Source organism: Eretmochelys imbricata, chromosome 1 (genome assembly GCF_965152235.1).
Source record: "Eretmochelys imbricata isolate rEreImb1 chromosome 1, rEreImb1.hap1, whole genome shotgun sequence".
Taxonomy (NCBI): Eukaryota; Metazoa; Chordata; order Testudines; family Cheloniidae; genus Eretmochelys; species Eretmochelys imbricata.
The window spans coordinates 265,035,493-265,049,104 of record NC_135572.1 but is presented as its reverse complement, the minus strand read 5'-3'; the positions used below and the strand labels follow the sequence as shown (position 1 = coordinate 265,049,104).

The 13,612-nt window shown below is 48.6% G+C and overlaps 1 protein-coding gene and 1 non-coding gene across 2 annotated transcripts in view; one reads left to right on the top strand and one right to left on the bottom strand.

Moving 5' to 3' along the window:
• The window catches only part of TMPRSS6 (transmembrane serine protease 6), a 31,819-nt gene extending 19,147 nt beyond the window's left edge, over nucleotides 1–12,672 (top strand). The window contains exons 12-17 of the mRNA XM_077829429.1: nucleotides 3,904–4,017; nucleotides 4,483–4,599; nucleotides 5,107–5,275; nucleotides 7,483–7,757; nucleotides 11,431–11,567; nucleotides 12,514–12,672. Of these exons, the coding sequence (XP_077685555.1) occupies nucleotides 3,904–4,017; nucleotides 4,483–4,599; nucleotides 5,107–5,275; nucleotides 7,483–7,757; nucleotides 11,431–11,567; nucleotides 12,514–12,672 (971 nt within the window). The remainder of the gene's footprint in view (nucleotides 1–3,903; nucleotides 4,018–4,482; nucleotides 4,600–5,106; nucleotides 5,276–7,482; nucleotides 7,758–11,430; nucleotides 11,568–12,513) is intronic.
• LOC144259755 (U2 spliceosomal RNA) lies at nucleotides 10,847–11,030 on the bottom strand. Its single transcript, XR_013344898.1, has one exon. It is a non-coding gene; the product is annotated as a U2 spliceosomal RNA (small nuclear RNA).
• Nucleotides 12,673–13,612: the final 940 nt, after the last annotated feature.

Here is a 13,612-nt window from a genome sequence, read left to right as displayed (position 1 = left end):
AGTGCAAAGTATCAGAGGGGTAACTGTGTTAGTCTGTATCCACAAAATCAATGAGGAGTCCGGTAGCACCTTAAAGACTAACCAATTTATTTGGGCATAAGCTTTCGTGGTAAAAAACCCACTTCGTCAGATGCATGGAGTGAAAATTACAGATGCATGCATAAATATACTGACACATGAAGAAAAGGGAGTTATCTTACAAGTGGAGAACCAGTGTTGACAAGACCAATTCAATCAGGGTGGATGTGGTTCACTTCCAATACCTGATGAGGTGTCAATACCAAGAGGGAAAATTGCTTTTGTAGTGAGCCAGCTGCTCCCAGTCCCTATTCAAGCCCAAATTAATGGTGTTAAATTTGCACTAGCTACCCAAGATCCATGGCACATTTGGTGGCTGAGCTTTGTGACTTTGTCCTCACCCACAACCATTTCAGATTTGGGGACAAATTATACCTTCAAGTCAGTGGCACTGGTGTGGGTACCCGCGTGGCCCCACAGTATGCCAACATTTTTATGGTTGACTTAGAACACTGCCTCAGCTCTCGTCCCCTAGCGCCCCTCCTCTACTTGTGCTACATTGATGATATCTTCATCATATGGACCCACGGGAAGGAGGCCCTTGAAGAATTCCACCTGGATTTCAACAATTTCCACCCCACCATCAACCTCAGCCTGGACCAGTCCACACAAGAGATCCACTTCCTGGACACTACAGTGCAAATAAGTGACAGTCACATAACCACCACCCTATACCGGAAACCTACTGAACGCTATACTTACCTACATGCCTCCAGCTTCCATCCAGGACACATCACACGATCCATTGTCTACAGTCAAGCCCTAAGATACAATCAAATTTGCTCCAATCCCTCAGACAGAGACAAACACCTACAAGAGCTTTATCAAGCATTCTTAAAGCTACAATACCCACCTGAGGAATTGATGAAACAGATTGACAGAGTGAGATGGGTACCCAGAAATCACCTAGTACAGGACAGGCCCAACAAGGAAAAACAACAGAACACCACTGGTCATCACAAACAGCCCCCAGCTAAAACCTCTCCAGCACATTATCAATGATCTACAACCTATCCTGGAAAATGATCCCTCACTCTCACAGACCTTGGGAGGCAGGCCAGTCCTCACCTACAGACAGCCCCCCCAACCTGGAGCAAATACTCACCAGTAACTACACACCCCACCACAGAAACACTAACCCAGGAACCAATCCCTGTAACAAACCCCATTGCCTACTCTGTCTCCATATCTACTCTAACGACACCATCATAGGACCCGACCACATCAGCCACACCATCAGGGGCTCATTCACCTGCAAGTCTACTAATGTGATATATGCCATCACGTGCCAGCAATGCCCCTCTGCCATGTACATTGGCCAAACCGGACAGTCTCTATGCAAAAGAATAAATGGACACAAATCAGACATCAGGAATGGTAACATACGAAAGCCAGTAGGAGAAGACTTCAATCTCCCTGGACATTCTATAACAGATTTAAAAGTAGTCATTCCTCAGGAAAAAAGCTTCTAAAAACAGACTTTAAAGAGAAGCCACAGAACTACATTTGTTGGTATGTGCAAAGTACTTCACGTAGGAAGGGAAAAATCAAATGCACAACTACAAAATGGGGACTAGCTGCCTAGGTGGTAGCACTAGACCAGGTTTTGCTCTTGCTGAGCTAGTTCACTCCCCGGTATAATTCAGTCTGAGCTCTCTCAAGGAATCCAGGGAAGCAGATTCCAGCAGGTTTAGTTGTTTTTTATTTCAAGCCACCTTAACAAATCAAAAACCCCTTCAAAGGCTAAGCAGTCCTTTCCCCAAATCCATCGCTCACACCGGGAAGTGCCACAACCCATTCTCCTGGCTCTTACCTCAGAGCCTCAGGAATAGGAGGACTTCACATAGTCTCCCTTCTGTCTATTTGGTTTTTGGAGCAACCCCTCTGTACAGTTGCTCCAGCAGAAAGTATTAAGCACACAGCCCCCTCAGCTTTCAGGAGGGTCTGGCCATCTCACCCCTCCATTTCCTGCTGCCCTCTTTTCTGAGGCTCAGCCAGTTACGGTCCAGCTCTTTTCCCAGGTACAGCAGGTGAGGCTAATCCACCAGTCAGCTAGCGGCAGGCCTCTGACCCCAGAGGAATGGTATCCCTTATACTGTCATAGGGTTATGGTGGATCACAAATTGAATATCAATCAACAATGTGATGCAGCTGAAAAAAAGGCTGATATCATTCTGGGGTCTATTAATGGGAGTGTTATAGGTAAGACATGGGAGATAATTGTCCCATTCTACTTGGCACTGGTGAGGCCTCAGCAGGAGTGCTGGGTCAAATTCTGGGCGCCACATTTTAGGGAAGATGTGGACAAACTGGAGAGAATCCAGAGGAGAGCAACAAAAATTAGAAAAAGTTTAGAAAACCTGACCTGTGAAAGAAGGTTAAAAAAACTGGAGAGAAAAGAAAACTGAGTGGGAACCTAAAAAGAGTTTTCAGATGTGTTAAGGGCTGTTATACAGAGGACGGGGATCAATTGTTTTCCATGTTCACTCAAGGCAGGACAAGAATAAATGGGCTTAATCTGCAGCAAGGGAGATTTAGGTTAGATATTAGGAAAAACTTTCTATCTATAAGGGTAGTTAAGCTCTGGAACAGGCTTCCAAAGGAGGTTGTGGAGGTTTTTTAAGAAAAGGCTGGACAAACACCTGTCAGGGGGCTGGACTTGGTGACCTCTCGAGGTCCCTTCCAGCCCTACTCTTCTATGATTCTGTGATTAACCTGCTTTAAATCAAGATGGGGCGTCTTTCTAAAATATAGGTTCGAGCTCAGCCATAAGTTATTGGGCCTGAAGCAGGAGCCCCTGGGTGAAAATCCGTAGCCTGTCTTATGCAGGAAGCCAGACTAGACGATCAGAACGGTCTCTTCTGACCTTGTAATCGCTGACTCTGTGGAACCTTTGCCATGATGAAAAGCTACCCATGTATTTCTACTCTTTGTTTTCTTTTAGAGTAACAGCTGTGTTAGTCTGTATTCGCAAAAAGAAAAGGAGTACTTGTGGCACCTTAGAGACTAACCAATTTATTTGAGCATAAGCTTTCGTGAGCTACAGCTCACTTCATCAGATGCATACTTTGTATTCTGTTGCTTTCCTCTGCTCAGTGCATAAGTCCATGTTGCCTCTCCTAGAGCTCTGTCCACGCACTACAGTCCTGACCCACAGCACCTTTCTGGTGTGCTCTGTTCGCTATACCACATCGCTGCTCTGCTGATACACCTAAATTCTCGTGTACTCCCTTAGTCTCTCTTAAACAAAGCTGGCCAGTCTTGGCAAAAACGGGGCTGTGTGATGGGCACAATATGTGACAAGGCTGAGTGTCCCCCCCCCCCACCCGCCCAATTCATTTCACACATGACTTGTCCTATATTTGATGCCAGGACTCCAGAGGCAAAATGGGCTGGTCTCTTAACCCTCACACCACGTGGGCCTCTCAGCCTGGGTAGACAGACTCACGCTAGCGGGGCCGAGCTCGGGCGCTAACAGTAGCGGTGTGGATGTTGCCGATCAGGCTCTCACACCCACGTGATCCCTGGGTCTGAGCTCGGGGTGCCAGCCTGAGTCTCTGCTGGAGCCACAACGTCCCCACTGCTATTTGCAGTTAGCTCGAGCCCCGGTAGCGCGAGTCTGACTGCCCCGCCCAGGTGGGGAGGCTTGCTGCCAGCTGCAGTGCAGACATACCCAAAGTCCCTTTCTCCCCTACCACATGGTGTTTCCAGTTGAAGCCCCCTTGTGACTAGTGGTGGGTATTGCTGAGGGATAAGAGACTCGCTCTTTCCCTTTGCCTTGCTTTTCTGAATCCCACCTGTTTCTTCTGGGTGCTTTGGTCTTAGTGTGCTCGGCAAAATTCCAGTGTCAGGAGGACAGCACTTGCATAGAGTTCACCAAGGTCTGCGACCAACACCTGGACTGTGTCAACGGGAGCGACGAGGAGCAGTGCAATGAAGGTAGGGAGGGGAGACAGCTGGGTAGCGATAAATTTCCCCCTATCAGCTAACAATGCAGGCAGTGTTGTTGTAGCCGTGTCAGTCCCTGGATTTTAGAGGGACAAGGGAGGTGAGGTAATAGCTTTTATTGGACCAGCTTTTGTTGGTGAGAAGTTGGTCCAATCAAAGATGTTACCTCACCCACCTTGTCTCTCTAATAAGCTACTGATAAAATTCCTGTGCTGAGTCCCAGATCAGGACCCTGCTACCAGCTAACACCAAAGTACAGCTAGTAACATTCTCTCTCTTAACCTACCAGCTAATACAGGGGTATTACTGAGGGAACTCCCACCCATTAATCTAGGGGTTCACCCAGGCAGAAGGTTGACGTGGAGTTTTTTGGCTGCCCCATGCTCTCCACTGAAATCCCCCAACCCTCATTCAAGTCTCTCCCCTTTACTCCCCCAACCAACTTCATCTTTCCAGGAGTCCCCTGCGGGCCTTTCACTTACCAGTGTGCAGACAGGAGCTGCGTGAAGAAACCCAACCCTCAGTGCGACTCCACCACTGACTGCAAGGACTCGTCTGATGAGAAGCACTGTGGTGAGGAGTGAGAAGGGAGGGCACTCTCCTAGGCATTGCCAGGGGGAAGCTCCCACTACTGGAGTTAAGATCAGTGCTGGCTGGGCCCTGCTGTGAGGAACCTCACTCTACCAGAGCCCTGGTTTGCACTGCTGGAGTCCTGGTTGCCATTAGTGGGACGCTGCTCCGAGGAAGCTCACATTAACAGAACACTGACTGGCACAGACCGGGCACTGCTGAGAGGAGGCTCACAGCACGGGTGTCCCAGCTGCTGCTGACTGAGCTCAAGCGTGTGGGAAAGGTGGTGCAGGGTTCACCTGTGTTAATAATAGGGTAAAACCTCACACTGGAATTTTCAGTCACCTCAGCCCTGACATGCTATAAAATGGCTCCAGCCAGTGCCAGGCAGGGTGTAAATGGCCAAGGGTATAAATGGTGTAAATGGCAGACTGGAAAGTCAGTAAAGCAAAGGGGAAGGGCAGACATGATGTCTTTGCTCCTTGTCTTCCTATGTCTTCCTCTCCTTAGACTGTGGATGGCAGGCCCCTCTGAACCGGATTGTGGGTGGCGCCAATTCTGTAGAAGGGGAATGGCCATGGCAGGCTAGCCTTCAGGTCCGCGGGAGCCATATTTGTGGTGGAACGCTGATTGCCGATCGGTGGGTGGTCTCGGCTGCTCACTGCTTCCAGGATGACAGGTAAATGGTGAGGGAAGAGCGCTGTGGAGGAGACCGAGTTCAGACTGCTTTCACATCAAAGCCGGTTGGGTCTCAGCCTAAACCAACTTGGAACCACGTCACAGAATGGCCACTCACTTCGGAACCATTGACGGTAGTGGCTCAGAGCTGGAACAAGGAAATCAGGCCTGGGAAGCCCTGCTGGAGATGTGTGTGTATGAGGGCAAGATTGTGGTAGCAGGGAGGTGCTGAGGTGCTCTGGGAAGGCATAGAGGGGAGGGAAGCTTGCATAGCTCCCATCCACTCTGTGCTTGGCTCTGGTTCCACAATGGTCATGAACCCTAAAAACATACACAATTGGACTTTTCTCCTTCATGCGAGAAAAGAGTAAATGGGGACTCACAGGGGGAAGCCCAGCCTAGCTTTATGTGGTGAGAGCATTGGTGGAGCTCAAGCTACCAGCACATTGGCCCCTCACCCGATAGGTGTTAGGCCAGTGATGACTTGCAACCCCCTGGGAATCTTCTCATTTAAAGGTTTCAGAGTAGCAGCCGTGTTAGTCTGTATTCGCAAAAAGAAAAGGAGTACTTGTGGCACCTTAGAGACTAACCAATTTATTTGAGCATAAGCTTTCGTGAGCTACATGCATCCAATGAAGTGAGCTGTAGCTCACGAAAGCTCATGCTCAAATAAATTGGTTAGTCTCTAAGGTGCCACAAGTCCTCCTTTTCTTTTTTCTCATTTAAAGTGGGCCTCAAGCTTTGCTGTCACTCATGTCACAGCCCTCTAGAGGTGACTCGTAGTAAATAATTATATATGGTAGTCCGCAAAGGCCTTAATTAGAATCGGAGCCCCATTTTGCTGGGAACTTGGGCAAGCACCGAAGAGAGAAAATCCCTGCCCAGAGGAGCGTACCATCCAAAGACACACACAGACGAAGGGTAGAGGAAATGGCTACAACAGTCCAGCAGATGAATCTGGTGGAACACTAGCACCGCTTTGCTAGTTATGTATTTTGTAGGGTGGAGCTTGTTTTTATTACTATTATTATTTTGTCCTGGGGTTAGAGGTAGGGAGGAAGAAAAGGGGAAGAGGAATAGTCACAGTTGGGCATGCGCCCAGCTAGGACCAGCAGGCTGGGGTTCAGAGGCATCATGGCAGAGATGAACCTTAAGGAGGGATTTGATGGAGGATGAGGTGGCCAGGGCCGGCTCTACAGGTTTCACTGCCCCAAGCGGTGAAAAAAACTGCTGCCGCGGATGCCAAAAGGGAGAAGCTGCCGCCGAATTGCTGCCGCGGCCGGCGGGACAGAGGAGCTGCCGCTGAATTGCCGCCGCCGTGGAAACACTGCTGCCCCTTTCTAACTACTGCCCCAAGCACCTGCTTGGAACGCTGGTGCCTTGAGCCGGCCCTAAAGGTGGCAGCTGTTTGGAGAGTTTGTCAGGGAGTATTTCCCATGCATTAGGGGCAGCGTGGGAGAAGGCACAGAGGTGGAAGGGACCGTGTGTCCAAACAATAGGCCTCTTACAGTTTTTTTTCCCCAGTCTTCTCCACTGTGTTTTCTTCTCTGCCCTTCACCCTCCCACTTGGAACATGCTCTCCCCTCTCCCATCCCCTTAGGCATGCTAGCTAATCTATCTAAACATCTCCACTGCTCCACCTCCAATCCCCACCTCTCTTGGCTTTTCCCAGTAGGAGGTATGTGCTATTTAATCTATGCTCCCATTTAGGGCTGTTCCTCCTTGTAATGTACCCTTGCTCAACCGAAGGGTATGTCTGCACCACTGGAGTGTAGACACTACAGTGACAGAAGGGGTTCTTTCATCACTGCAGTAAATCCTAGTTAGGTTGACAGAAGAATTCTTCCATTGAGTTAGCGCTGTCTACACTGGGGCTTAGGTTGGCTTACCTACGTCTCTCAGGGGTGTGAATTTTTCACACTGCTGAGTGACGTAGCTAGGTTGACCTACGTTTTCAGTGTAGACCAGCCCTCAGCTATGTCTTTCCCCTCCTTTACATCCCTCCCTCTCTGACCTTTTCACAGAGCTGTCACTTTCCCCATGCTCCCTTCCTTTCCTTTGCCGGTCCGTTGTCTCTCTGATTTTCCAGCCTTCTCCTCACTTCCCTCACTCTCCTTCATTTCCCCCAATTTCTCACTCTCCCTTTTTGTGCTGCACGCCCCACCTGTCTCTCTAACACCGACACACTTTTTCTCCCTTTGCCCCCAGTAGATTGGCTTCCCCATCCATCTGGACTGTCTACCTGGGCAAGTACTTTCAGAATGTCAGCAGCCAGAATGAGGTGTCCTTCAAGGTGAGCCGCCTCCTCCTGCACCCGTATTATGAGGAGGACAGCCACGACTACGACGTGGCCCTGCTCCAGCTTGACCACCCAGTTATCAACTCGTCCTTCATTCAGCCCATCTGCTTGCCCGCCCACTCCCACCTCTTTGAACCTGGCCTCCGTTGCTGGATCACTGGATGGGGGGCTCTCAAGGAAGGAGGTACATGCAGGATGTTTGCTGCTCTTGTTAGGATCCTCCTTTCTTCCAGGACTTACGGGGGGAGGAAGGGGGGATTTTTCAAAGGTAGTTAGACACCCAGCTCCCATGAAAAGTTGGGCTAATTACTCTTTCTGCCTTTGAAAATCTCCTCCCAAATAAATAAATTCTGTTGTGACGCTAGGAGGCTCACCTCAGGGCTTGGTTGCTTCAGTGTGGCATAATGTTCTTGGCAAGAATCTGACGCAGGGTCCCTCAAACAAAAGTCAGAGAATGTTGCAGTTCCAAGCTCCTTGAAAGATAATGGAAAGCTTTGATATGCCAGTGCCCTTTCCCCCTTTACCTACTGCAACTGCAATCTACCCTAATAGTGCCTCCAGCTCTCCCTAGTGGATCATCGTATTGCATCATGCAGAATTATCACATATGGATGTAACATCACAGCATGAAGACAGACTAGCACAAGTCCCCCAAAAGATGAGAGATTTTAACTGTCTGGGCTTGCAGGACCTAGGACAAACTCATGACAGTATGGGTCATCCTGGGAGGACTGGGAGGGGAAGGTGCACTGCTCTGGGACAGCTCTCAGCTGGAGGCGTTGGGTCCAAAGACCTAGAGAAGGGTCTTTGTCAGCAAGTGAAGGGAGCATGAAGGATTTTTGTAGCTATAATTCTTTACAGGGAGCTATATGTGTGCATGGTGTATTACACACACAACAACATAGTCTCCCAAGGGAAGCAGTAGAAGCCAAAAGTGGCTGGTGCCCCTGACTGTCAGAAAGAGCTGAGCTCCTGCCCTCTGAAAATCAGGCCCCTTCAAGACGTTGAGCATCCCAAATATGGAGGCACCCAAAATCAGGTGTCACTTTGGAAAATGTAACACCCCTCCTCAACCTAGGTCATTTAAAACTACACTGGACAAAGCACTAGTAAAAGTATAGTAAGGAAGAATCCTACCCTGGCAGGGAACTGGGCTAAATGACCTACAGTGACAGGTTCCGTCCATATAATAGCTATAATTCTCTGACTGATGAAAAGGGTCCAAATTCTAACCTGTTGTAGACTGGTACAACTCCTTTGGGAGTGTTGAACCCAGTTATATCAGGTTTCAGTTGCAGTGCCCTGCCAATGAGCTTAGTGTTTAATTCAGACAGGTAAGTATGAAACATGGGGAAAGAATTCCCAGGGCAATATTGTCATGAAGATCAATGCTGGACAGCTTTGTGAAAGAAGTGGGCAAGGAGGAGCAGGAGCTCTCTTGGCAGACAAAAAGGCTAGAGATGTTCCAGACTTGGAACACAAGGGATGGCATGAGAGAAGGTGTGGAGCTGAGGTCAAGAAAAGGAGCCAAAGCGCAATAACAAGAGAGGCCTGAGAAGATCAGAGCTGGCTGCAGGGACAACATTGGGCCCAGATATAGCCCTGCACTTGTGCAGGGATAAGGCACCATCAGACAGATGGAGGGGCTGCAGCTTGAACTTCCTCCGATCAGCAGCTGCAGGAGCCAGTGCAGCCCCTGAGGGCTGTCCTAACTTGTGCCCCTGGTGAGAGGGTCACTACAGCCTGCTGCACTCATACAGTATTGCCCATGTGCCTCCTGCAGGGCTGGTGCAACCACTAGGCAAACTAGGCAGCTGCCTAAGCCGCCAAGTGGTTGGGGGCGGCCAAAAGTGCGCTCCGAGGAGGCGGTGGAGCGGAGGTGAGCTGGGGTCGGGGGTGGGGGGCCGCCTGCAGCAAGTAACAGGGGAGGGGGATAGCAGGAGCAAGGTGGAAGTTTCGCCTAGGGCGCGAAACATCCTTGCACCGGCCCTGGCCTCCTGTTCCCCTCATAGAGCTGGTTGGGACAGTCATGGAGACTTAGCAGTTTGGATGAAGTTTTCATCAGAAAGATTCTGCCTTATTCAGAGAGATCTGGGATGAAAACCTCTGCTCTGAATCAGACAGGACAGGGACTTGAACCTGAGTCTCCCAGCTCCCTAGCCAGTGCCCTAACCACCAGGCCACATACCCACGCTACTTCCTGAATTGAAAAGTTTTGGTTTGGATCCAAAACCGGACAGTTCAACACAATTCTGTTTTCATGGGGATGTTCAGAAGGCCATGTTTTCAATCCACTGTGGGACGAAAACAAGTTCTGAAAGCACAACAAGTTGCTGCAAAATGGAATTGTCATCCTCCAGATAGCTCTGTTACACTAATAAAAATGATACCAACAGGATCTTGTAAGAGGGACAAGGCAAATTGCCACGTTTATTGTAAATACAACAAAATATTCCTATATGCAATTTCTATATAGATCCATTCACACACACAGACATTCACACACAGGTTCTACATAAAGGTTGTTATAGTCACCAGCCTAGATGTTGCTCGTGCCAAGTCACTGGCCAGGTGGCCTGGACACGAGAGTGGAGCCGAGTCATTGTCAGATGCGCATCCGATGCTCCTGGAGGGTGGTCGTAGAACCAGACTCAAAGAACACAGTCCCTGGACCCAATTTTTATAGGTCTCTGGTTCAATACAAGTCTATGGAAGTTGCTTCATCATGCTGAATTTACAACTGAGATGACCATCAATCAGCTCAATCAGCAGGTGGTACATCCATGACGGCTCCATGATGGCTAGGTGTTATCTTCTTGTTCTTCCTTGATGCGTTTTGGGTGGATTCCGGTTCGCCCTCTGGGGGGTCATCCGGTTATCTCCACTTTGCATATTCTTCGGCCCATCGATATCAAGGTTGAAATTCTTAGGATTAGGCTGGCACCATTTACTAACCAATTATTTCCCTGCTTCAGGCTCTCAATTCCATGCACTCATCATTCATTCTTTTACTTAACAACACAATCTATGACTCTTGATTCATTTAACAAGTTTTATCCCACTATCTATTTTTCCCTCTTTGGATACCAAGATTTACATAGGCATGACAAGGGGCCCCCGCGGGGGAAGAGCATCAGGGTGTTGTTTTGAAGAACAGCATTATTTCCTCAAAGTTCTTATCACTTTCCAGCACAGACTCTTTGTCCTGTACCAGCCTGAAATAATTAGCACTTTGGCCTTGCATTTGTTACAGAGTGAAATAAGAATAGATTTAATAATTTTATTAAGATAATGTTGAAATAAAAAATGGTACAGAGTTCAAGGCTCCTATTCCATCTCCCTGTTCCAAAAATCCATTTAATATATAGTCCTCAGATAGAGGACGTATCAGATATTAAACTGATAAGAACAGATACTACACTTGATCTTAGCCAAAATTCAACAGCATGGAACTGATGTTCATACCTTTTTACCATACCTATATAGTCTTTTGTCTATCTTTATTTCTACTACTACATAATTATAATTCTATCATACTTATATAACTTTGAGGGCGACCCAACAGCTCTACTCCCCTCCTGCCCTGCTGGTGCAAAGAGCTGCAGGGTAATGCTGAATTGGGATCAGTTGTGTAGAGCCTTGTGGGTGAAGTGAGAAGTAAAAGGTGAGAAGCTAAGGTAAGGATTAGGGGAGGGGGGAAGATGTGATGCAAGTGGAGGAAAAGATGGCGATCCAAGTGGCAGCTCTTTCCATGAACTGGAGACAGAGAGAGGTGAGATGTGGCTGTGGTCTGGGGATAACAAGAAGAGGCAGGGAGCTCTGCTGTTACTGACCCACTGTTCTTGTTCCATACCTAGGGCAACTGAGTAACATCCTGCAGAAGGTGGATGTGCAGCTGATCCAGCAGGACATCTGCAGTGCGGCCTATCACTACCAGATCTCTCCCAGAATGCTTTGTGCCGGCTACCGCAAGGGCAAGAAGGATGCCTGCCAGGTGACAGAGGAGATGTGGGACACTTCCACCTTAAAGGGGGATCATCCAGCAATGGATGAGGGCTGGGGAGGGGGTCTTTTTTCCCTGAACATGCGCCATAGCTTTGAATAAGGTGTATATTGATTCCAAGAGGTTAGAAGAAAGACCTTCTTGCCCCAACTGTAGGTCACATCCTGCTCATGCTTATCCTCCGGTGCAAACGCAGAAACTTTTCAGTTTCTTAGGATTATATCCAGTCTCCCATGAGCTCCACATAGTGCTGGAACCTTGGTGGAGCCACACACAGCTCCATAGGGAAGATTATCCACTTCCTCCTGCTGGTCCTCCTCATAGTCAGGAATGCTGGTGACAATATAGCTTGGATTTTCCCTTTTCAGGCCATTACGTCCTCTTCAGCCACTCCTCTGCTTTCCTACTCCAAGCAACTTCCCCGTCATCTACCTGAAGACTGTTCCCATAACTCACCCCACCCCAGCATGTGCTGATTGGTGCTGCTGCTCTCTGCCTGCTCCTACGTTACCCTTCATCCCCGGGGAATTCCACTGGCACTCCATTAATTTTAGGATCCAGTTCAAATTTACAATTGGCAAAGCCCTCCCTAGACTTGCTCCAGCCTGTTTCCTCCTGAGGCCCTTCCACTGACTAGAAGAATAAGCAAGAGACTTATTGGGGAAGGGGACACATGGCCGAGGATGTGCTAGTGGCCAATACCTTTTCTTAGAAGTCTTGGGTTTCTGATTCTGTCCTACACTCATCTGCCTGAGATACTTAGCTCCATTGGGGGTGCTGCTGAGGCCTTGGGCAATGGGATGGAGGGGTTGAATTGCAGCCTGAAGATGAGAGGAAGTAGAGGAAACGTATTCTCAAAGTATGTGCTAGTTCTTCATCATGCTCCACCCCCATCACTTTAGTGTTCTGATGGTTCTTTGTTTCCTTCTGCCTCTAGGGTGATTCCGGAGGTCCCCTTGTCTGCAAGGAGCCCAGTGGCAGGTGGTTCCTGGCTGGCCTGGTGAGCTGGGGGCTGGGTTGCGCACGTCCAGATACTTACGGGGTCTACACCAGGATCACCAGGGTGCTAGGCTGGATGAAACAGACAATGAGCTGAGGGATGTCCCCCTGTGCCTTCCCCACTAGGCACAGGCTGCTCTGTTACCTGTTCCTGACATTGATCACTTGTCTCCAGAGTGTTAAGAAAGACAGAGATTATGTTTTGGGATGGGGTGAAAGTAAATCTTCCCCTGGGGGTATGTGAGGACAAGTGGGAAGCCCCTCCACCCTCTCCAAGAAATGCCCCGTCTTGTATTAAGGCCAGGCACACAAAGGTCTCTGGTGCATTGAGGGGAGGGAGGACGGAAAGATGGGGGCCCTGAGCAGATGCTTTCTGGACAGGAGCATGGGGGAGACTAACTTTACATGAACTACATGATTCATCCCCAGTCCCAACACTGGAACATTTGCTGCAAGAAAATCTGACTGATGTAGATAGAAACGAGATTCCAGTAACTGTGATATCAATCCGTCTCTCTCTCCTTCCCTGCCATTCATTCTTCTCCTCCCCCCACGCCTCCTCCTCTCCCATCTCTATAATTGCTTCTTTCTTTAGCTAGAGGGTGTAGTTAGGTTCAACAGGGCAATTATTTGTCTATTACAGCCTCCAAGACATGATCCATCACTTTTCCCAAGTACATGTCACTGCCTTGGTGCTGTAATTTCACCATCATTTTATGCTGCAATTGGACTCCCTCCAGGCACAATTCTTGGCCACTGAGTACATAACATCTGTGCAACCTCCTACCCGCTCCCTTGAATTCATTTAATACCTTTAACACAAAAGATCTTCCCTCACTTCCATTCTCTGTTGCTAGCAAGTGAGGGGAGAAGGCAGCAAGCAAAGTATTTTAGATGGTGATGGCTATGTATTTATAAAGAAATATTATGGGCCAATGTCTGGAATTGGGAATAAAAATAATTACTTTTTTGCTCTGCAATTTTCTCTCTGTTTAACTCTCTCTGGGTTGAGAATGTGTCTGCCAGCCTAGAATTCC